General features: G+C 31.8%; 1 protein-coding gene across 6 annotated transcripts in view; it reads right to left on the bottom strand.

The window, feature by feature from the left end:
- Positions 1-22,838, bottom strand: part of LOC107437355 (scoloptoxin SSD14) — an 88,104-nt gene that overhangs the window by 14,733 nt on the left and 50,533 nt on the right. For all 6 annotated transcript variants that reach the window (XM_087164000.1, XM_087163997.1, XM_087163995.1 and 3 more), the window contains 5 exons: positions 12,909-13,127; positions 9,286-9,408; positions 5,082-5,179; positions 3,432-3,624; positions 1,044-1,210 (listed from right to left, as the gene is read on the bottom strand). In XM_087164000.1, the coding sequence (XP_087020126.1) occupies positions 1,044-1,210; positions 3,432-3,624; positions 5,082-5,179; positions 9,286-9,408; positions 12,909-13,127 (800 nt within the window). The remainder of the gene's footprint in view (positions 1-1,043; positions 1,211-3,431; positions 3,625-5,081; positions 5,180-9,285; positions 9,409-12,908; positions 13,128-22,838) is intronic.

Below are 22,838 nucleotides of genomic sequence, written 5' to 3'. Positions count from 1 at the left end.
TTATTATGTTACAACGCACATGTTGCATGTACAAAGATGATATCAAATGTTTTAAAAATAATGATAGCATAACGTTTGAGCAACAATGTAATGTAAAAGTTTTTTTTTAACACTAGGTTTATGGATGTTTCTTATATAACTATCTCTACGAACACGCTTCAATTTGACGCATGAACCAATACATATAACAGCATTTACAGAGATGCCAACTTCCTCCTGACAGCAAATATATATTTTAAAGTGGTAGTTTATCAATTGTGATTCTTGGTTTAATAAATTCAATTTAGTAGATTTTTATCCATCACTATTTCTAAATAATTCGTAGGCTTATATACTTCACCGCTTCGTATTTGCAAAATATCTGCACTTGGAAAGCAATTTAATTATATACTATAGGAAAAAATATGAGATATATATTTATGAAATGTTCAAGTATTTTATTTTTTAATACTCGAACTAAGCAACTGAAACCTTCAAAATCTGACATAATTGACATTCTGCGTTTGTTCTTTCTATTATTGCTAATCGGCAACAGTTGTTTATCGCTTGTTTCATTTGAGATAACGGATCGAAGTATTGTCGGTACATTCCTATTTATTATTGATGTGAAGTTTGCATGGTTACGTTACTCAAAAGTTTGTCTAAATTACGATAGCGTCAAATTGACGCATATCCGTAGAGATAGGTATACCACAAAGATAATTCCAATATTTCAACGCTTTTGAAGAAAGTAGACTTCAATATATACTTACCTCAATCAATGGATGAAAGTCATTACAAGAGATAAAATAAAAATGCGAACGGGTTTTGTAATTTTTCTTATAAAATTCACAATGAGTCAAAATGACGCGTCCCGTAAACCTACTGTTAAAATCACTTTGAAAATCTTCTATAAATAAAAATTGCATACGTTTTTTTAAACTTTAATAGAATAAAATTATTATATAATAATATAATAGAATAAATATTAATAGAATACTAAACTTAGAAATTATTATTTTTTCATTATCAAGATAAATTTAAAAACTTATATCCAAATATACCTGCTTTTTCCAAATCTGTTAAGAAGGTATCCGTTATGTTACTCTGTCCATAAAGAGCACTCCGTTTTTCTTCAGAAATAATTCTTAGAGTTTTTGCTAAATCTAATCTTTTGTATACATCTCCTTCTTTGTATACATCTCCAGTTTCAGGATTAGCAAACACATTCCTGGAATAAAATACACATTTCGAAAAGCCAAATTTACTAAATGTTAGCTTGTTAACAATATTTCGAAATGCTATTCTCACAATTTTTAATTTTTTTGTTAATATTAAAACTGTGTTAATATTTTAACGCATTGTTAGCATGCTTGTATGTTCATAGCATTTATTGTTTTTACATATATTACTGATACACATACGTAAGTTGATTTAAAAATGCATGATAGCATGATGCATGATTTAAAAATGCATAATGGCAGTATAAATTCGACACGAACTATGTACATACCAATTAAAAGAGGAAGCTTCTAAGTTTTTAAACGTGGATTATAAGTGTTAAATGTGTCTCACCCTCGTTGTACAGCATACATCTAAATGGTTCCCAAACTCCGTTCACACGCAAAAATGTTTAAAATGGTGGCAACATTTCTATTTGATTCTCATACCTGCCAACTTTTAATCCCTTCTATTATCATTTTTCCCACTGGTATTAAAATGGAATTAAAATTTCAATTTTAAGCAAAAAAATAAGTTGTGTTTGAAAAAACTTAAGCTGACAGCCATGATAGTAACGCATACTAATATATGTGCTTAATTTTTTTAAGAATAGTGGTGATCAAAATCATTTAAAAATTAGGTTTATAAAAGAAAAAATAGTATATATTTACTACCACTTTAAATATGAAAATAAAATTTTACAAGAATCAGTCTTGTTCGAACAAATTTAATTTTATTTGATTTTGAATACCACTACATTTAAGTAGTATAATATTATATGGTATAGGAGTTGGCTAATTAACAAGTATATATGTCTGCATGCCAATGTCATGGCTGAAAGTCCTTAAGTAGCAAGACGGAAGAGAACAAATATTGGTACAAATAACATTTCTTTCTAACAATTTTATAGAGAGAAATATAATATGGTGCGAATGGCATTTCATTCCGGCAATTTTTTCGAGAAAAATAAAATATCTGTAACTATCAAGGTTTCTTTCATATTTTTAGCATATATAAAACTGATTCTTTTTTTTATAGATAAAGTTAGATATTGTTGAATAGTTAAAAAAAAAGATGTAAACTCCTCCCGAAAACTAACTTTAACTGTGGTTTTACCACCAGGTATTCCTCTTTTCCGACTCGCTTTCACCCCTGGTCAATGTATAAAAAATTTCAATGTTACTTAGATTGTATTCTACAATGTATTAGATTTTCACAACAATTCCAAAATCACTTTTTTGAAGAGCTTGAAAGATGGCAGTTATGCTACAAGCTTGTATTCCTAAGTGCAGTGCACTAGGCTGGATTCGTTAGTAAAGGTAGGACGAAAATAATATCCTCAACATAGCCCAGCAGGAAAAAAGTTATATGGCTTGACAATAGAAGCTATTGCTTACAACTTACCAAGTCGCTTTATTACTCAGAACTTATAACTGCTGTGGAAACAAAATGAAAGTGTACCTAACCACACCTAATGCAACGGTAAAAAAGAAATTGAACCATTCTTTTTTCATTAATATTTATATGTATTTATTCATTATATGTATACTACTAAGTTTCTACCGTTTTTTTTTCTTTTAATTTTAACATTTCGTTTGTTATTAACTGTTTTGATCATGTCTTATACCATTTGAAAGAGGATGGATCAGTTGGATTGAATACGGACCATTTGAATGGAAGATGGAGAAGAGGGGCTTATAGACCTTAACCCTTTAGCGCCGACTGTCACAAATACGTGCCAGCGTAAAACCGTATCAATCAGGGAAAAAAGATAAAACTGGTAATCAAAGTAATTCTTTAACCGTTTATTTGTGGGCGGAGTTATAATTGTTTGATTTATTTAATTCACCATTACTTTGTTCAAAATAAAACTATTTAGTTATACTTTGAATTAACATTGATTATATATATGATTAAACTAACAATAACTAAAGTAAAAGCAAAGTCTGTCAAAGTAGCAACGACTACATTTAAGTTACCGTTTTTTATTTAATTACAACTTGATTCTGATTTTATACGAATGCTTTTCTGAATCCCCAGTCCCCAAGGGGTTAATTGAGCATGCAAGCGTAACCACAATTGTTAATTCGCTACCATTTTACACATCGTTTGGAGATGGGATTTTTGAGTGGGAATCTATGTGAATGATAGAATAATTAAAAACCGATACATTTTTAAATTTTCAGTTAAAAAAAGTATTTAAGAATGTAAGTAGAGTAAAATATATGAACCTTATATGCTCACGGTCTAGTATTTTTTCTCTGTATTTACGTAATGCTCTGGCTAAATGACGGTTGACTGTAATGCCTTCTTCACACATTTTTATTGTTGGAGGAAAAAGATCTTCCCACGGTAGCTTTCCGAATTCGTCATGAACAGAAACATATCCAGCTAACTCACCAGGTACAGCTATAGACAGAGGGCCTGCAAAAATGATTAAGCAATAACTAAAGAAGTCGGGATAATATGATTTCTATTGCATTTTCAGAAATCATTTATACCTTTATAAGAGTGAAAAAAGAACATATATGATGATCCTATTGTGAATAAAGGGGCCATCCTGGCCGAGTGGTACCACCCGCCAAACGCTATGCCAAGCGTGGAGGTAGCGGGTTCGAATCCCGCTGTTACCCTGGATGTATCATTGTACTGCCCTTCTATTTGAAAAAGGCTTATAAGCCTTAATTGAGCACACAAGCCTAAAAATGTTTGTGGTAACTATAAATAAATTGAAAAAAGAACCTTAGGCCATAACGCAGAGATGCCAACTGCTGCGGATATGACAAAATATTTAAAAAAAACGGTAGAGAACTACAACCTAAAGTTCGCCGATTTTCAGTTAATTTTGCTAACCTTTTTAAAGACTCTACACGCATACTTCTCAACTTTTACGCTTTTCAAAGAGGTGTTTTCCTAATGGTAGGGTAAAGCCCCCTCACGATTTCTTATAGGTAGTCCGATTAGACCCCTATGAAGGTAAACCAGTATACAAAGGAGCCATTTAATAGAAAATCTATTAAAAATTAGAAAGTGGTGGCAAATATATGTCCAAAATATTGTTTAATTTATGAATATGATTGGTTTTTCTTATTTACTTGTAAACCACTACAGATTCAATTCTCAAATATACATGAACAATTTCTGTCAAGTACTTTTAAAATAGAATTCGGGTTGATGCGCACATCTTTCGCTTTTTAAATATTCTGCGCATTTGGCTTTTTAAATATTCTGCGCAGACTACGTATGAAATCCCGTGTGAAGGCTTTCTGATGTAGGTGGTGATGGAAAAGCCAATGGAATTGAGATTGTATGTTGGTGTTTCGCATAAATTTAGCCAACAATTAAAAAAAAACTGTTGGCCTGGAAAGTGTAACTGGGCAACCAAGGCGAAAAATTTTTCTACCACTTTAAATATAAAATCTTCCGGAAAAACCGTAAGAGTCAGCAGTCTTACGGTTTCGATCTTACGGTTTATATCTGCAATAAAGTTGCATTGTATATGAAAAATTCTAAACTTTGATTATGTAGCGGGGAAAAAATAATTTAAAATGAAATCATGAAACTAAAAATAACTTAAATTTTGCTACCAATCGAAAATATTTTTTTTTAATAAATAAATTCGAAATTTATTTATAAAAATTAGTTTTTGAGAAGAAGTGGTAATTAACAGAGCCGCAAAGAGCAATATTCGGTTGTGAATTTTGACAACGTTAGACTCTGGTGAAATTCTGTGTCATGTCTTTTAGACTTTTAGAGGTTTCATCTGTTATTTTAACCGTTGATGAAACTTTGAGTGCAAAGGGCTAACACAGTATGTGTTTGCATTAAACTAAAATGGAATTTGTACACAGTAGTAAAGACAATAATGAATGTAGCTCTACCAATTTTAGCTGCTGTAGCGTTTCCTTCAAACATATTTTCAGTTGCTTTACGGGGTGCAGCTTCACGGGCATCTATGAAATGAGTAGTGTCTTGAGCCCTGTAAAGAAAATATTTAATTGATTTTTTTTATTTAATTAAATACTAAGAAAAAAAACAATATAATAACAAATAGGAAATAATAAAATTACTAAGCGTATTTTAATTTATTTATTTTTGAAAAATGTACATAATAATTCTGGCATCTAGTATACTAATAATTTAAATACCATTTGTTTCACTCAATTCTCAGAATTTGTTTCACTCTTACCAATTGTTTCATTCATGTGAGGTGAATACATCTATACATTTTTGTTATAATTGTGATCCACTCATTTCAGATAATCAAAGAATAACAATAATTCAGCATTGAAATTTCTTTAATTTACAAAATCAATTATTGATAAATTTTGGAATCTGAAAATTTGTTTCCAATTTTTTTTAAAATTTATATTTTAGTAATAATATAATATCTACGATTTAGCAGATATTTTATTAACCTTTAGACTGTTTTTCGTAATTAAAAAATAGCAATATATATTTTTGTCATTATTAGAGTGCCGGAAAAAATGTATAAAAGGGACACATGTGTCTCATTTTCGTCAAATAGTTAAAAGTAAGCAGTTTTTTCTTTCTAAAGTGTTTATAATAAAATGATAGTAATAAAAAAGCATGGTTTAAATGTCAGGGTATAATATTAAGTTATCCAATAACTATAAACGTACAAAAAGTACTACTTTAGTACAGGCTCTTACATTTTTTATAGTAGAATCGAGACAGCTTTAAACAGTGTTTTTTTTTTAATTCTTTCAATATATAGCATTATTACTTAAAATTTTCTGTTAATTTTTTAATTTGCCTCTATGCACCATAAAAAAGTTAATTGCCGTTTTATCATTTCATGAATTCTAATTGGACAAAAAAAAATACTGCGAAATATGATCTTTAATAAACAAAAGAGTCCTTGTCATATTTGGCTCACAAAAAGATGCAAGGCATTTCTACTGCAGCAAGGAATATTTTTACGCTTTAGGGAAAAATTTCTTCTAATTGTAGATCATTATAAAGTCTTCTATGCTTTGATTTAAATTTATTTTCTCCACAACAAGTTAAAAGCTTATATAAAATGAAGCTTTTAAAATGTTAGAAAATTTTTGAAAATTCAGATATCATTAGTTTCTAATTTCCTACAACTCTATAAGATATTTTACAAAAAACGTAGTAGTTGGAATGTTTGCTGTGGAACAAAAAGCAATGGAAGTTTAAGGCTTCCCAATTTTCTGACCAACAGAATGATGGTGGATGATAGATCTTATAATTTACGATTTATTCCAAAATGTGAATAATTATGTACAGTTTTAAATAAAATAAAATTATTAACTTCAGAGAGAAAAAAGAAGAACTCGAGATAACATTTTATCATTTATCACACATAATAATGTCCTCTACTAATAAATTTACTGTTTACGACATAAATTGAATGCGCAGATTTGACTGACTTTCATAAAAAGATATGATATTAATTGCATTCGTATATTATGCAGGTAAATGGCACACTCTTAATTGTTATCTTTATCTTGACTGCGTAATAAATTCTTGCAAAATTTGTTAAGGACTTACGAAGAGCTTATTGTAAATCGCTGTTTCTTTGTTTAAGATAAGATTTACTTATAAACTGATAATTTTTTTGAAGAAATTTCAGCTTCATTAAAATATAAAAAAATAAATTTCTGTTCAACGTAAGTGTGAGATTTATAACCAGCTTCTCTAAAATTTCATGGAAGTGATTCCATAAAATTTGTAACGCTGAAATGCTTAGAAAAGCAAAACAGAAACAGACTGATCTGGAAATTAGAAAATGGAAAAGGATTGGTCATGTTCTACGTAAACCTAAAAAATTTAAGTGTAAGATAAATTTTCCATTCGAACCCTCAGGGCAATAGAAAAAGAGGAAGACTTAAAAATGCTCGGTGCAGGACGATTGTAAAAGAAAAGAATGGAGAAAGGCAGAATATCTGGTCACAAATAGAGTGAGATAGAAAGCTATGATAGAAGTCCTATGCTCCAATTCGCAGTAAAGAGGAATATGTATGTGCATGTTGTCTGAAATGTTTATTTAGTTTAAAAACTTTGCGGCAGATCTTAAAGTGAGACGGAAAAGAGAAAAAACTGGTAGCAGAATTATTTCAAATTTAGATTATTTTTGAGAGAAGTAAATTTATCTGTAACAATAAACAATTCACTGCTATTTCAATTTTCTCAGAGAGGAAGCAATTCAATATATTGATTGTATTCGTTAAAAAAATTGGTAGTTATGAATATTTTATCAGGGTTCCCGCTGTCCTTGAAATATTTAAAAAGTGGTAGTAAATTTAGGGTGGAGCTACAATATATTTTTTTGTTTTAATATGTTTTTCATCGTAAAGTGCTGAAATTTTCGTGAATATATATATTTTTTAGAAAACAATTTTTAGTGGTGGCTACACAGAATTAAAAATATCAAAACTTCTTTAATTTTTATTACCACTTTTTAAAATTCTCAAGGACCGTGGGAACCCTGTTTATTATTCCCTAAAAAAATGGTAAAAATAAAATTCATTTGTTACTAGTTTTTACACTTTTCCGTCTTGGATATATATAGATTTTCAGCCCTGGTTAGGTGGCATTATCTAAGGGCCATTTAGGCCTCAGATGCCCAGTTCTACTACAGCGAACGAACGAGCTGGCATTATCGTTGAAATAAAAAAAAGAAGCTTGGGAGTAGCTGGTATGTGGGTGCTTCATCTATGGTTAAGTGAGGATAGATGAAATTTCTAAGAAGAAAAAAATAATAATTTTGCTAACTATTTCCCAGACAAGCTTATTTTTTATTTTGTAATCTTATAAGCAAGGAATTAATAATATGGTCTTCCACCAGATATTAATAAATCAAGTGTACAAACAATAAGATCACACCTGCCTACTGGCCAGGATACCCTGGTTGGCAGGGAGATGGACTCACGTTTGTGTGAACCGGAGTTCGAATCCAGACGGCCGAAGACTCCCGTGTAGTAAAAGATGACTGGTGCACGTTAAATTTTTCGGGTCACAAAGTCCTCCACGTTCCCAAAACAAATCGATACCTCTGGGTGTGCTGAAATGGAGATTGATCATTCTCTGGTTCAGGTCAAAACTACGATCTGTGGGCTTATGAATGGGTCTGCCCTATAAACGGATGTGACGTATGGGTGTGGCAGAAGTTGAATTCTTGGCCATAGATGGCGCCACTTGAAAACAAGAACAATCGCACCCCCTATGCATAATGGCCGACAACAATAACAACACCTGCCTACTCTCCTAATACAGTGTTGCTACGGGAGACTAAGAATACAAAGAGTAGTGGCTAACAGGAGTTCCAATTTTCAACGCTTTTTGTAAGAATTTACATTTATATAAATTGTATTTTTTATTCAATAAAACTATATATATATATATATATATATATATATATATATATATATATATATATATATATATATATATATATATATATATATATATATCTGAGCAATTCTACAAATAAACGCCATTTAGGCGCCCAAAACAGAAAAACTTTTTTTGGGAGCAAGCTATTTCTACATGAATTCTTTTCTTTTTTACACCCTAAAAAAGTAAGAAAAAATCGTGAACATGAAATTGTTTCTTTGTGACATACTTTAAATGACAAAATACCAATTTTAAATTTTTCCCGATGTTTTTTTCAATTTGCGAACTTTGATTAAATTTGAGCCATTTATTCAGATAAAACGATTTTTATATAAATATAATATTATTATAATGCCTCTCTAAAATGTATTTATAGAGATTTCATACTATAAGATTATTAAGATTTAGTATAAAAAAAATAAAAAAATTTAATCAAAGTAAATTGAGAAAATCGGAAAAATTTGAAATTGGTATTTTGCCATTTAAAGTATGTCACAAAGAAACAATTTCATGTTCACGATTTTTTCTTACTTTTTTAGGGTGTAAAGAAGAAGAAAATTCATGTAGAAATAACGCGCGCCCCTATTTTTTATTATTGGCGTTTAATTGTAGAATTGCTCATATATATATATATATATATATATATATATATATGTGTGTGTGTGTGTGTATTGTCAAGAATAAGAATGCTACGGATCTTACTTGTTATAAAAAAGCATGAAGAAACCACCACCCAATCCCATGCTTTGTGGATTAATAACACCCATGCAAAGGAGAACACCAATGGCAGCATCAATCGCAGAACCATTCCTAGCTAGAAGATCCCTGTAGGAAAGAAAACAGAAATTAGCATATGAAGAAAAGAAGTTTTTTAAAATAGCTCCAAATTTCCGAAAATAAACGGGGTTTCGTGACTTCATAAAAATTCATGACAGCAAATAACCCATTTGTGACTAGTGACCATTTAAAAGGACAGTTCCTTTTTTTACAAAAGAAAAAAAAGAACTATAGAGAAATTGTTTCAATATTAGGATTTGTTTTGCAAAAATATATAATTATGTATACCGCAATATAAATATTTATATCTGAATCTGTAATTAGTGCACAGTGCATTTTAAAAGATAAAGATTTCAGTAACAGAAAAAAATTGCACTTGGTGTAACCAAACGCGTACAACCACTTTTAACGCGTACAACCACTTTAACTTAAGTATTTTTCTGATGAAGACTAGTTTTTGTGGCTGGGTCAACATTTTTAAGTTTTTAATGGAGATTATTTTTTTGAAAAGTTTTAGTACTAGTTAATTTCTTACTTTATTAATTCAATTACTTCATGCACTATAAATCTACCTGCTAACTGTTGTCAAAAAAAGAGCTTTAAAAATCAGACAGGATAGAAAAAACAGTACACTCAATGGACTTCCAAACAACACAGGTGCAGCTGGACCGCCATTCAAATCAGGACTTTATTTAATCAATGTTTTCATTCCTTTTGCCTACATCTAATATTAAAACAAAGTAAATGCATGCATCGAAAACTTTTGACCAAATCATGATAGTATCAGGTATATTTTGAGTATTGCAAGTAGCGGTATGAGTTCAGAAAAATAAGTTACAACAAACGAAATGGAGAGATTTAATGACACCATTACAAGTTCACGCCGGGGTGACCCACCGGTGGGTCACGCCAGATTGTCTCATCTTGGCAGTGCATCGGAGTAAAAACTGGTAACAAATAAATTTCATTTTTTAGTTTTTTTTCCGGGAATAATAAAAATCCATAACTACCAATTGTTTTTAACGGATGCAATTTTTATATTGAATTGCTTCTTCGCTGTGATTAATTTCCCTACAGTGAATTGTTATTGTTGAGAATAGATTAACTCTTCCCGGATATTATCTAATATTGAAATAATTCATCTACCAGTATTTTCTCTTTTCTGTCCCGCTTTCAGGCGCAACACCCGGCGTGAACGTGTTAGTAATATAACTAAAACCTTACATCACATAAGGCAGACCACACACCGAGGAAGGAAGTGATAAGAAAGAAGCGTACAGCAGGCCTGCCAACTACTACGTTTTTTGTAAAATATTTCATAGAGTAGTAGACATTCAAAAACCTAAGCTTTCAGAATTTATGGTATTTTGCAAACATTTTAAAAGCTTCGTCACAAAAGAACTGGTTCATAGTGGCGTTAGATATGAACTTTTAAATCTTTTACATGTAGTGGCGTGGAAAAAAAGTTAAACCCTTTTGAAGGCCGTGGTAAGTATACTTACCACCACGTTTTACCACTTTTAATTTAGGTTTCCATTTTTCAATAACTTCAGCTTTCTTGAAGTGAGTTTGAATAAAATTGGTAACCATTTGTCACATTTAAAAAACGTATAAAAGTTATAAAATACATAATTCCTTTTGAAGTTTGTAGCATTTGAGGAATTAATTTTATAAATAAAGAAAAATAAAAGTCATTAAGCTCCTAATAGGTCATGTTAATATATTTACCACCAAAAAAAATGGCATTTTTATAAACTAAATGAGTTTTTGTTATATATCAATTACTGTTCTTAAAACAATTTCAATTCCAAAAATACTTTAATTTACCTTTACTAGAAATAAAGGGCCCGTTAAAGGGTAAAATGGATAAGGAAAAAATATACATTAAAACATTAATGTAGCTCTACCACTAGAATAAATTTTTACAGAAACCATAAAAAGTTGGCAGCCCTAGTATAAGTGGCAAATTCTCAAAAATTTACTTCAAAATGCGCAGAGGTGATGTGCGCATGCTAATGTATAATAATTCAACATTGGAAACTGTTTTCCTTTTTTCTTCAGTCTTGATATTTTTAAAATTTTCGATATGAATGACAAGATTTATGTTTGGCAACATCTATTTTCTCTTTTATATTTTTATTCACTTTTTATCACTTTTGAATTTTTTATTACTTTTTTTTATTACTTATTGAAGTTAAGCGTAAGTTTAGAAAATGAAAATACACGAGAGAGAAATTTTTCTACAACAATGGATAAATAATTATTATTTGAAGAGGAAAAAATTAAAAAAAGAAAAATACTTAAATTCGCAATAACTTTCGAACAAATAGGAATTTCAATAGAAACTCTTGTTCAGTTTATAATTCAAAATGCTCCTTTCAGCATATAAAGTTTTAACTATGTACTTGCATTTGCAGTAGATCAACCAAGATGGTTATTTTTACTTCTAGTGTAATGCTGAGCAAAATAAGCGACAAAAAATTTGCAAAAAAGAACTTTAACTCGCAACAACTTTCGAACAAATAAGAATTTTTTAAAAAAGTGTTAAGATCATAAGCAAATACGGCCTGTTGAGAAACCCTTACTGAATTTTCTCCAAGTTTAACAGTTAATAATTCTCGAAACAATAATTGAATCGTATTTTTTTTAATTCTATAGAGCCTCTTATACAATTTACACTACATCTTCTTAATTACAAGTTTTAATGTCTTACATATTTTGAACAGCAAAGCAAATTGTAACGTATAGCAAAAAAGAGAGAAAAAATTTGCAAAAAAAAGCACTTAAAATTGTAATAACTTTCAAACAAGTTGGAGGTTTGAAAAAAAAACAATCTATTAAGTTAATAAACAAATTCTGCCAAAAAACAGTTAATTATTCTTGAAGTGATTATCGAGTGTATACTTTTTTTATTATTCTGTCGTTATTCCTGTACTCTTTTCTACACATCTTAATCATTTCAAATTTCTAAGTCTTATAGTTTTTGCTTTGCAATACAAAATATAACGTTATGTTAAACACCTAAAACAGGATCGGTGGATTTTTTAATATAGAGAGAATTGGACATTGTTAACACTAAAAGTTCAGGTGTTCCTTTGCATTTTGAGATGAGATTTACAAGGCAAATAACTATTCATTTTATTTCCGACAGTGGTTCTCTCGATTATCAACAGATGGCAGTACAATAAGAGGCATTTACTATTTCCTCTGGCTGATAGAAATGAATTGAGTTACACTAATCTGCGTTGCTACGACGTCCTGATATGACGTCAACGGAGGAACGCAAGACTTCCGGTTTGATTTGTTTTGTTTTTTCGAACAGTAGTGGGTGAATTCTCAAAAGAAATTACGGCCAGCAATTAAAAATATCAATTATGATTAATTTGATATCGAATAGAATATTATTAAATTCACAGAATTAAAAAAATCAAATACTTCGATGAAAATTAAATTTTTTCCTTGAATTTATGGAATAAAAAGTCAGAGTAATTGAAATAACAGATGAGTGATACGGCAATAAAATATATCATCAAATAGGTGAGTCTTACTTTCCAATAACAGCACATGGTGCTGCATCTGTTGAAACAGCCGCTGTGTCATATTTTCCCAATTTAGAACTCGATATAAATTCAGGCAGCCAATGTTTTTCATCTTCGGTGGTTTCGTTGGATGGTAAAATAAAACAAACAACGACGACGGCGATGATTAGTGTTGAGAGTACAAGAGCAACAGCAACGGACACTTTTACTTTGATTGTGAGGCTTCGTCTGAAATTTAAATCATATAATGTAAGACATATATACAAAGGTGAAATATTTGACGGTCAGCAGTGTTTTTTTCTTTCTTTTTAAATTAGCATAAATGATGGAAAGATTTCCGTGTCAGAGTACCTGAATCAAAATATTAGATAGCTACTATTCTAAGAGTATTAATTCTTAGTCACACCCCAAGAAACCACTACATTTATATAAATTTTTTTGTTGAATTTTTTGTAAGTACCAAACTTTTGGCGCCTTTGTAACCGAACCGATGTTCTTCACTTTACTTTATTTACAAAAAATGGGCACCTGGGGAACTGATGTTCTGATACCGAAAGAGTCCCTTCCCTTTTTACAAAACCAGGAAAAATTTATAATGTGGTGACTGTTCTAATTACTCAAAAAAAGATAACTATTTTTCTTTGTTTAAATAATTCATAAAACCTTGACATTATAAGTTATTTTGAAATAACCTTAAAAGCTGTTTTTCATTCCTCATTGCAAAAGCATTTTATTTGAAGAAATAATTTAAATTATTATTTAAGATACATTATGAGTGAATATCTGAAGGATTAGAAAGAAATGTATGTAATGAAATTTTTTTTCGGTTATAAGTTGGAGCTTCGAGCTTTGAAACCTATGCTTTAATTAAGTTGGTACGTTTAAACCTACATTTAATTTGCAAGTTTAAACTTACATTTCTCTTTGCACTCAATCAAGAAAAGAAAAGAAAAAACTCAATCTTATGTTTGCGAGTGTATGGATGTTTAATTTCAAAAAGTTACATGATATCTGATAAATGGGAAACATTGTATGGCAAATAGTTGAATCAAGTCTCAAGGCGTGGTAGTTCAGGGGATACAGAGTTCGCATCCAGTGAGGTGTCTCAGGTTCGAATCCCAGCGGGGGGCTGGTTGATGCGAAGTATGCTTCCACCTCACACCAAGCATAGTGCTGACTTAAAATATCTTCAGTGGTAGTCAGATCATGGGATAGAGTCCCTTTGCAGCTGGGCAAACCAGGGGATGTTTTTGCGGTTTTCCTCTTAATGTAACTCAAATGCGGGTCAGTTCCATAAAAAGCCTTCCACGAAAGCTAGTTTGTCCTCAACTTGATCCAAGACTTCCCTTGTCTTCTGGGTTGGATTCAAAATTACTTGACTACGGAGCGAAGGATGTTAAAATCTTCTTTCATTTTTCAGTACCACTATAATTCAAAAAGCAATCTAATAAAAATGTTGCAATCCTACAGAATGTTTTACAAAATCGCTGGTATTAAAACGTAAACGACCTTATTAACGTCCTTTCCTCATTTTTGTCGATCCAAATTTTGCATGGGTAAATATGAAAGGTTGAAACAAGATCTTCAAATCGTGACAAGAGTTTTGTCATGAAAAATCTGCTAATAGAAAGACTGTTTACATGGAGTTATTATAGAAATGCTTCCATGTGTTTTTCCAACCTCTGTAAATCTTTATGAAACAAGAAGCACAAAAGAAATCAATAAAAGTTGTAACTAATGAAATGTTTATTAGAGCGATTGCTTCTTACATCTTTTAGTTCTGAAGCAATTTTTACTTCTCCCTCAGTCTCCGTATTAACAAATTTACTTTTTTAACTTCAATAAAATTAATTAGATTCAAGACAGAAAAATAATGTTTTAATCGCAAATTTATTTGAGATCTTCATGATTTTACGACATGTTCAACAGCAGTGTGGACTCCAGTCGTGAATAAAAATCGATGGCAATTACAATAACTAACACTAGGTGTTAATTCCCATTAAACATATAGATGGCGCTGTAAGCGTTAATTGAATTTAATTGTAGAACTGAGTGCTGGAAGCAGCAGTGTATGTGTAATGTGTATGAGTAACGGGCTCACGAGCGAATCCGTAATGCTGGTACAAAATAAATGAGTATAAAATTAATACAGTCCAATTATTGTGTGTGAGCTATTGATCTGACCAAACTGGTCAAATGGTCCTCCGAGAACGGAGGTGAGGAACCTATGGATTAAAATACGAATTTCATCACTTAAAAGGTATGTACCAGTTTTGAAATTTGATTGAGATAAATTGTGCATTGACTTTATATAAATAAAAACTATGTTTAAAGGAGCGAAAAAAGAGGATTTAAGGCAAATTGCCATTGAGTTAGGTGAAAACGTTACTGAGATTATGACTATTATTGAGCTAACGAACTTAATAAAAAACAACGAAACATTTGTTAAAGAGCCAGAACTTGCTACTGACATAGCAAATACTATAATTAATGATAGAAAAGCAGAAAAGGAATCGTTGTTACAGTTAGAAAAATTTAAGTTTGAGAGAACAAAAGCAGAATTAGAACTAGCTAAACTGCGAAACGAAAACAAATTTGAGAACTCCGAAAGTACTGAATCGCTGGATTCACTCGTCAAAAGTGTCCGGACTCTAACAGTTAAAGTTCCTAGTAGACCTGAAGGCTGGAGTTATTTTTTCTCATCCTTAGAAAGAGCATTTAACTCTAAAAGTGTACCCGAGAAATACAAGGCAGAAATTCTGTTAAATTTATTAGGAGAAAAGGCCACAAACGTGATTACTTATATAAAAGATAACGAGTTTAATGATTATTCTAAAGTAAAATCAATCGTAATAAGAGAATTTGAGCCCACCCCTCAATCGTGTTTAGAACATTTCAAAAATACATTCCGACAACCAAACGAAACACACGTACAATACGCGTCTCGATTGATAACAAATTATGATTATTATTTGAAATTAAGGAAGGTGTCGGATTTCGAAACATTAAAAGAGTTAATCGTATCCGACAAAATCTATCAAACACTTGACAAAGATACCGCATACCATATAAGTATGAAACAGGGAGACGATTGGTTCAAACCCTTTCAATTATCGAAAGAGATCGATCTATACTACACATCGCGTGGGAAAAAATTAGTCAATAGTTTAGAAAACGTAAAAAATCCCCACTCAAAAAATGCTTCGCGAGTATTCTTGTCAGATGCTAAAATTTCTAAATGTGTTTTATCGTGTAGTGAAAATCATCCATTATATAACTGCCCTGCTTATAAAAACTTATCCGTAAATGATCGAGTAGAAGTTGTTAAAACTAATAAATTATGCTTTAATTGCTTAGGAAATAACCACAGAGTATCAAATTGAAAATTGCGAGTTTCGATTCTTGCCTGAATTGTAAAAGGCGTCATCACGTGACTTTGCATTGCTCTCCTGAGAAAAAACCGTATGAGGCATCGGCGACTGCTAGTCGAAGCGTGCTTTCCCCCACCGCAGCTGAATTTATTACCAATCCTTCTAGAAGTGCGGAAGTTAATCAAAACAAAAACGAAGAATATTTTGCGGCTGCGAGTTTCGATTCGAATTCAATACAATCAAAATGTGTTTTGCTTAGTACGATTATTTGTTACATAAAAGATAATGTAAACAATTTAATTCCTTGCCGGGGTTTGCTTGATGTGGGTGCGAATTCGAATTTTATCAGCAAAAGGTTATCTGATAGACTTAATTTAAGGAAAGAAAAAATAAATGCCTCTGTGTCAGGATTAAATGAATTGTCATTAGAAATAAAATCACGAGTGAGTACTACCATTACAAATGAGGAGGGAAATTTTAATTTAGATTTAAACCTTTTAGTTGTTCCAAGAATAATGGATTTTACCCCATCTAAACCAATTCAATGCAGTTTCCCAGAATTAAGAGATGTGAAATTGGCGGATTTAAGTTTTAACATGCCAGGTCCTATTGATATACTTATAGGCGCGGAACATTTTTATGAAATTATGAGGATAGGGCAAATACAACCCCCTAATACAAAGTTAATTTTACAAAATACGGTATTCGGTTACGTTGTAAGTGGGAGCATACCAACAAGAAATTATGATAGGGTTCACTGCGGATTAATAAAGGATAACACGGAATTAGAAAAGTCCATTAGTAGATTTTGGGAGCTAGAGTCCATTGGCATTAATGACGAGAATGAAAACAGCGACGAAAACGAAGCCCTAAAGAACTTTAATGACACGGTGAGCTTTAAAAACAAGCGGTACGAGGTAACCTTACCTTGGAAGAGGAACTGGCAGGAGTTAGATGATAATTTCAACATTGCAAAGAAGAGACTTGACTCCCTGATTAAAAGAATGAATCGTGATAATTCACTATACTTAGAATATTGCGAAACTTTAAAAATTTATTTGAGAGAAGGAATAATTGAGAGAGTATTGGATCATTCAAAACCAAATGATAAGCCTGTGTTTTACCTGCCCCATTTGATTGTCAATAAAAAGGAGAGGCTAACCACCAAAATGAGAATAGTCTTCGATGCTAGTGCACATGGAATCGGACAATTATCTCTGAATGATTGTTTGTTTCAAGGGGTTAATCTGAATCCAAATATTTTTTATCTTCTGATCCATTTTCGTTTAAATAGAATTGCATTTCTGGCTGATATCGAGAAAGCATTCCTCCAGATATCCTTGAATGATAGAGACAGAGACGCTGTGAGATTTCTTTTTGGAAAAGATCTAAAACATATAGAGATATACAGATTCAAGCGAGTAATATTTGGAGTGAATTCTAGCCCATTTTTGTTGGCAGCTACCATTAAAAAGCATATAGAAAAATATCGTGATGAGTTTACATCCACAGTGCAAGTACTTGATGACTGTTTATACGTTGACGATTTGATAGCTGGAGAGGACAGTGAAGAAGCAGCCTTTGAAATTTCTAAAAGAGCGAAACAAATCATGGGAGATGCTGGAATGAACCTAAGAAAGTGGGTTTCGAATGATGAAAATCTTATGAAAAAATTGAATGATGAAGGATTTGATCTACTACACCCAGAGGACCTCGAAGGAAATCTGCTTCGAGTCCTAGGCCTTTCTTGGAATCCACTTAGTGACTTTATCACCGTGGAGATAGATAGCTTGCTTGAATTTCTTCAACAGGATAAAAATACCAAACGATTTTTGCTAATGGCTGCAGGAAGAATATTTGACCCTTTAGGTCTTCTCACTCCCTTCACCATCAGATTTAAATGTTTATTTCAAGAGATCTGGCAGAGGAAAATCACCTGGGATGAAGAGTTGCCACCCGACATTGCTAATACGTGGAAGAAGTGGTGTACAAAAGTTTCTCAACTAAAAGATCTTAAAATTCCTAGACATGTGATGAGTCCTACAGGTGATGAGAATTTATGTGTCGAAATCCACACATTTTCAGACGCTAGTATCAAGGCCTATGGAGCCGCCGTGTACATAAAAATACGAGTCAAAGATCAAATCATTACCAATCTTGTGTCTTCTAAAACCAGAGTTGTACCCTTGAAGAAGATTACACTACCGAGGATGGAACTCATGGGTGCTGTGCTAGCAGCAAGATTAGCTAAAGAGGTGAAGAAAGTAATCGACCAAAAACATCAATCAACAAGCTTTTTCTGGACTGATGCTAAAATCGTACTCTACTGGATTCAGAGTTCAACCAAACGATGGAAACCTTTTGTGGCGAACCGTGTAAAAGAGATTCAAGCATTGACAGCCCAGACATCATGGCACCACTGTGCTAGTAGAGACAATCCCGCTGACATGTTAAGCAGAGGTGTGACTGCTGACGTTTTTCTTGGCAGTGCGAAATGGGGGTCTGGTCCTGACTTCCTTAAAGAGAACATTCCTGACGCTTATGAGGAGCAAACTGTTCATGAAGAAGAGTACCAAGTTGAACTTAAAAAGAACTGTGATTCCCATTTAGTGACTTTAATTTCTATAGATAATGCTTCCCTTTTTGAGAAAATTCTTACCTTATCTAACAATTATACTAAAATTATTCATGTATTGAGTTTTCTTTTCAGATTCATTTACAATTGTAAAAATCCAGATGCAAGAAAAATTGGTCCCTTGTTAGTAAGTGAATTAAATGCAGCTGAAATTTGGTTGTTAAAATGTTTACAACGAAGTGAGTTCCCAGAGGAAATCAAAAGCTTGGAAAAAGGTAAGCCTGTTCCGAGGAACAGTAAGTTGTCTTCATTGTGTGTTTTTCTAGATGAAAATAAGCTGATGAGAGTTGGTGGTAGATTATCTCTGTCAGACTTGCCTGTTAATTCTAAGTTCCCCATCATTTTACCGGGTAAGAATTCTTTAACCACCATAATTTTGAGATATTGTCATTTAAAATATTTGCACTTGGGACCACAAGCATTATTATATCAAGTTCGACAAAAGTTCTGGCCTCTTAACGGTAGAAATAATTGTAGGAAAATTGTACATAGTTGTATCACATGTTTTAAAAACAAACCTGTTATGAGTAATCAAATAATGGCTGATCTACCAAGGGAGCGTACAAGACCTAATTATCCATTTAACATCACGGGAATTGATTTTTGTGGCCCATTTTCTATAAAGTTCAAAAACCAGAGAAAAGGGGTCACAAATAAGGTTTATGTTGCTGTTTATATTTGCTTGTGTACCAAGGCAATACACTTAGATTTTGTAACTGATTTAACTTCTCAATCATTCATTGCCAGTCTAAAACGTTTTTTTGGGAGACGGGGCAAGTGTGCAAAAATTATGACCGATAATGCAAAAACATTTATCGGTGCTAACATTGAGATTAAGAAGTTAAGGAAATTGATAAATTGCCCAGATGAGACGTTAGCCAGTTATTTTACTAACGAAGGGATTGATTGGAAATTTATCCCACCAAGGTCACCAAACTTCGGGGGAATTTGGGAGGCTGGTGTGAAGTCGTTTAAGTTCCACTTAAAAAGAGTAATTGGCAATCAAAATTTAACTTTAGAAGAATTCTTGACAATTTTGACTGAAATCGAAGGTGTTTTGAACTCCAGACCTCTCACTCCACTATCACCGGAGTTTGATGAATTTGAAACTCTACCACCTGGTCATTTCTTGATAGGTAGGCCCATCACCTCACTCGCATAAAATGTAGCCCTAAAATGTAGCTTTCGCAAGCTCTTAATTCATGACCTACTTTGTAAAAACTCTTCCACCAGTAATATGTTAATAAACCTTATTATATTCATTGTAGTAGCATAATTGTACTGGTGTTGATCTATTGTTACTTACGCATAGCTGCCAACTCTTCGGTTTTCCCGGAAGATTTTATTTTCATATTTAAAGTGCTAGCGAAATTCATGTTATTTCACTAAACTTTTTGAATTATAATAATAATTTTAAATCAGTTTGACCATCACTACATATAAATAATTACAACAAATATATAAAAGCATATTATTCCTTACGATAGCGAATTTCAACCTGATTAAAATATAAATATATTTTTGAGGAAGATAGATTTTCGGTAATTGTTTTACTACCACTTGGAAAATCCACTCTCGAAAAGAGTGAATGTTGGCAGGTATGCTTACGACTCCACCTGCTTGAAATGTATCAACTAATTTGGGACGAAAGTTTCGACCAAAATGAAGAGACTAATTTGAGACAGAGGAGTGTATTTTATGAAAATTTTATACTGACGATTAAATTGACATATATTAATTAACTTATAGAAAGAAGTGAAAAGTAGTTCTTCAAAAAGTAAATTGATTATAAAATTTCAGATGTAATATATAATGTCCAAAAAGTATCAAGAAATTATCCTAAAACATGCGGGGTACAAAAAATCGTACTCCTAACTATAGTACTTACTAAAATACTTTAGATTCAAGGCTTCAACATTTTTTCTTATTTATCAATACGTTTCCAGAAAATTCTACTTCAGAAAATTCTACTTCAGAAAATGCTATGAAATTTAGAAAAATGTAAAAGATTATGAGCTCCATCCTAAAACAGCGAGATTTCTATAATATTTAAAAGTAATAATCAAAATGTTAACGCTAGCTTTCTCTAATTTCTTTCTTGTTTTCGAAACGTTATTTTTTATGCATTACTAATGTTAACCTTCATATTTTTAATTTAATTAAAGTAATTACAGCGGCGTTAAATATACTTTCTTTTTGGTACGCCTCTGTGTAACTTGGCGTGAAAAAACTGGGGCAAAATATAGCTTTCAATTTAAAAATGTTCTGCACTATTGAAACAGTAAAATCAATATAAATAAAACCCTGAGTGACCTACAATGGGATACCTGCAAGTGGCGTAGTGTGGATTACTTGATCATGATTGGTTGTTGAAAGGTGGCATTTGATTACGTTAGCAATTGTTCTTTCCTCTCCATTCGAATAAGCCAAACCCGTCAAGTATCAATTCTCTTTTAGTGACATATTCCATATCCTTACACAAAGATTCTTTCACAAATATTCCAATATATATTTCTTATTTAACACAAAGACAGGGCTATTCAGAACATAAACAAACTAATTATGCATCGAAGCTGCCAGGTACACAAACCAAAAATATACCACGGTAACAATAAAATATACAAACAAATAATAAATCTAAGTTAAGTAAAAGACGTAGACGAGAAACAATTATATTTCGACAAATTCAAGATGCAATACCGGCACTATATTTTTTTAACTTCACGATAATTAACATTTTAATAATGTGGAGGAACTTAGCTTAACTTTAACACGCCATTTTGCTTGTTACTATCTGCTGGCGTTGAAGTCATGGGTCATATGTATGGGTTTCCGAGATTTTTATCCTCTTAAAATGCAAAACTCCAAATCAATGCTATTGCGATTTTTACATTTAACATTTTTAGGTTCTATATAATATATTGGGTATTTAGAACCTATATAATATGTAGTCGTACCTATATAATATATTTTTACAAATTTATAGGCAAACAAACGCAACGCACAAGCTCTCTAATTTCAACGTTGCGAAGAACTTTGTTTCTACTAAATGTTTGAATATTTTCTTGCGAAGAAAAAAGATCTGTCATTTGTTTTGAAAGTACAATGTGCTAAGTCATGTAAAGATCAGATATTAAGCATCATTAGCAGCCTTGGAGTAGCAAATTCAATTTCGATGCTGTTAAGAACTGTATTGTGCATTTGAAATTATTCAATGCATTATAAAATTATTATGAACAATAATTGTTTCAAATTTTTTTTTTATGATTTAAATGTTTTCATCACAATAGAGAAGTAAGAGCAGTGGAGCAGGAGATAGAGTGATCGCCTCCTAATTAGGTGACTTGGATTCGAATCCTAGCAATGGCAGTTAGATCGAATACCGCACCCGGCTAGCACCGACCACAGTGCTGATGCAAAATATCCTCAATGGTAGACGGATCATGGGTTAGACTCCTCTTGCCTACAGGCTAAACGTGGAGGTTTCCATGGTTTTTCTCTTTATGTAACCCGAGTTCGGGTTAGTTCCATCAAAAAGTTCTTCACGAAGGCAAATTTTTCCAAATACTTGATCCAGGAGTTCTCTTGTCTTCTGGATTGGGTTCAAAATTAAGAAGCTACGGAGGCTGTAAATGCAAATATTAAATCGGCTGTTCAAGAACAGTTATACACGGAGAAGTAAAGATGCATGAGTAATTAAGAACATCTCTTTTTTATGAAGATATTTATACTTTAGATTTTAAAATATTTTATGACTCAAAATATTTTTTTAGCTAAATTGTTTTAGCTATATTTTATGTTTTGAAGTAAATATTTTATTTTATATAATGGCTTTGTTCAGATATAACCAGAGCTAATGACAAAGCGTAGCAGATCGCTTCAACCGTTGTTTGTTTAGAGGGCCACACCAACATATCAGAAGCAGCTTTGCTT

This window comes from Parasteatoda tepidariorum, chromosome 5, assembly GCF_982258835.1.
Source record: "Parasteatoda tepidariorum strain Cologne lab strain chromosome 5, Ptep-v5.0, whole genome shotgun sequence".
NCBI lineage: Eukaryota > Metazoa > Arthropoda > Arachnida > Araneae > Theridiidae > Parasteatoda > Parasteatoda tepidariorum.
This window is presented reverse-complemented; position numbering and strand designations above follow the sequence as displayed.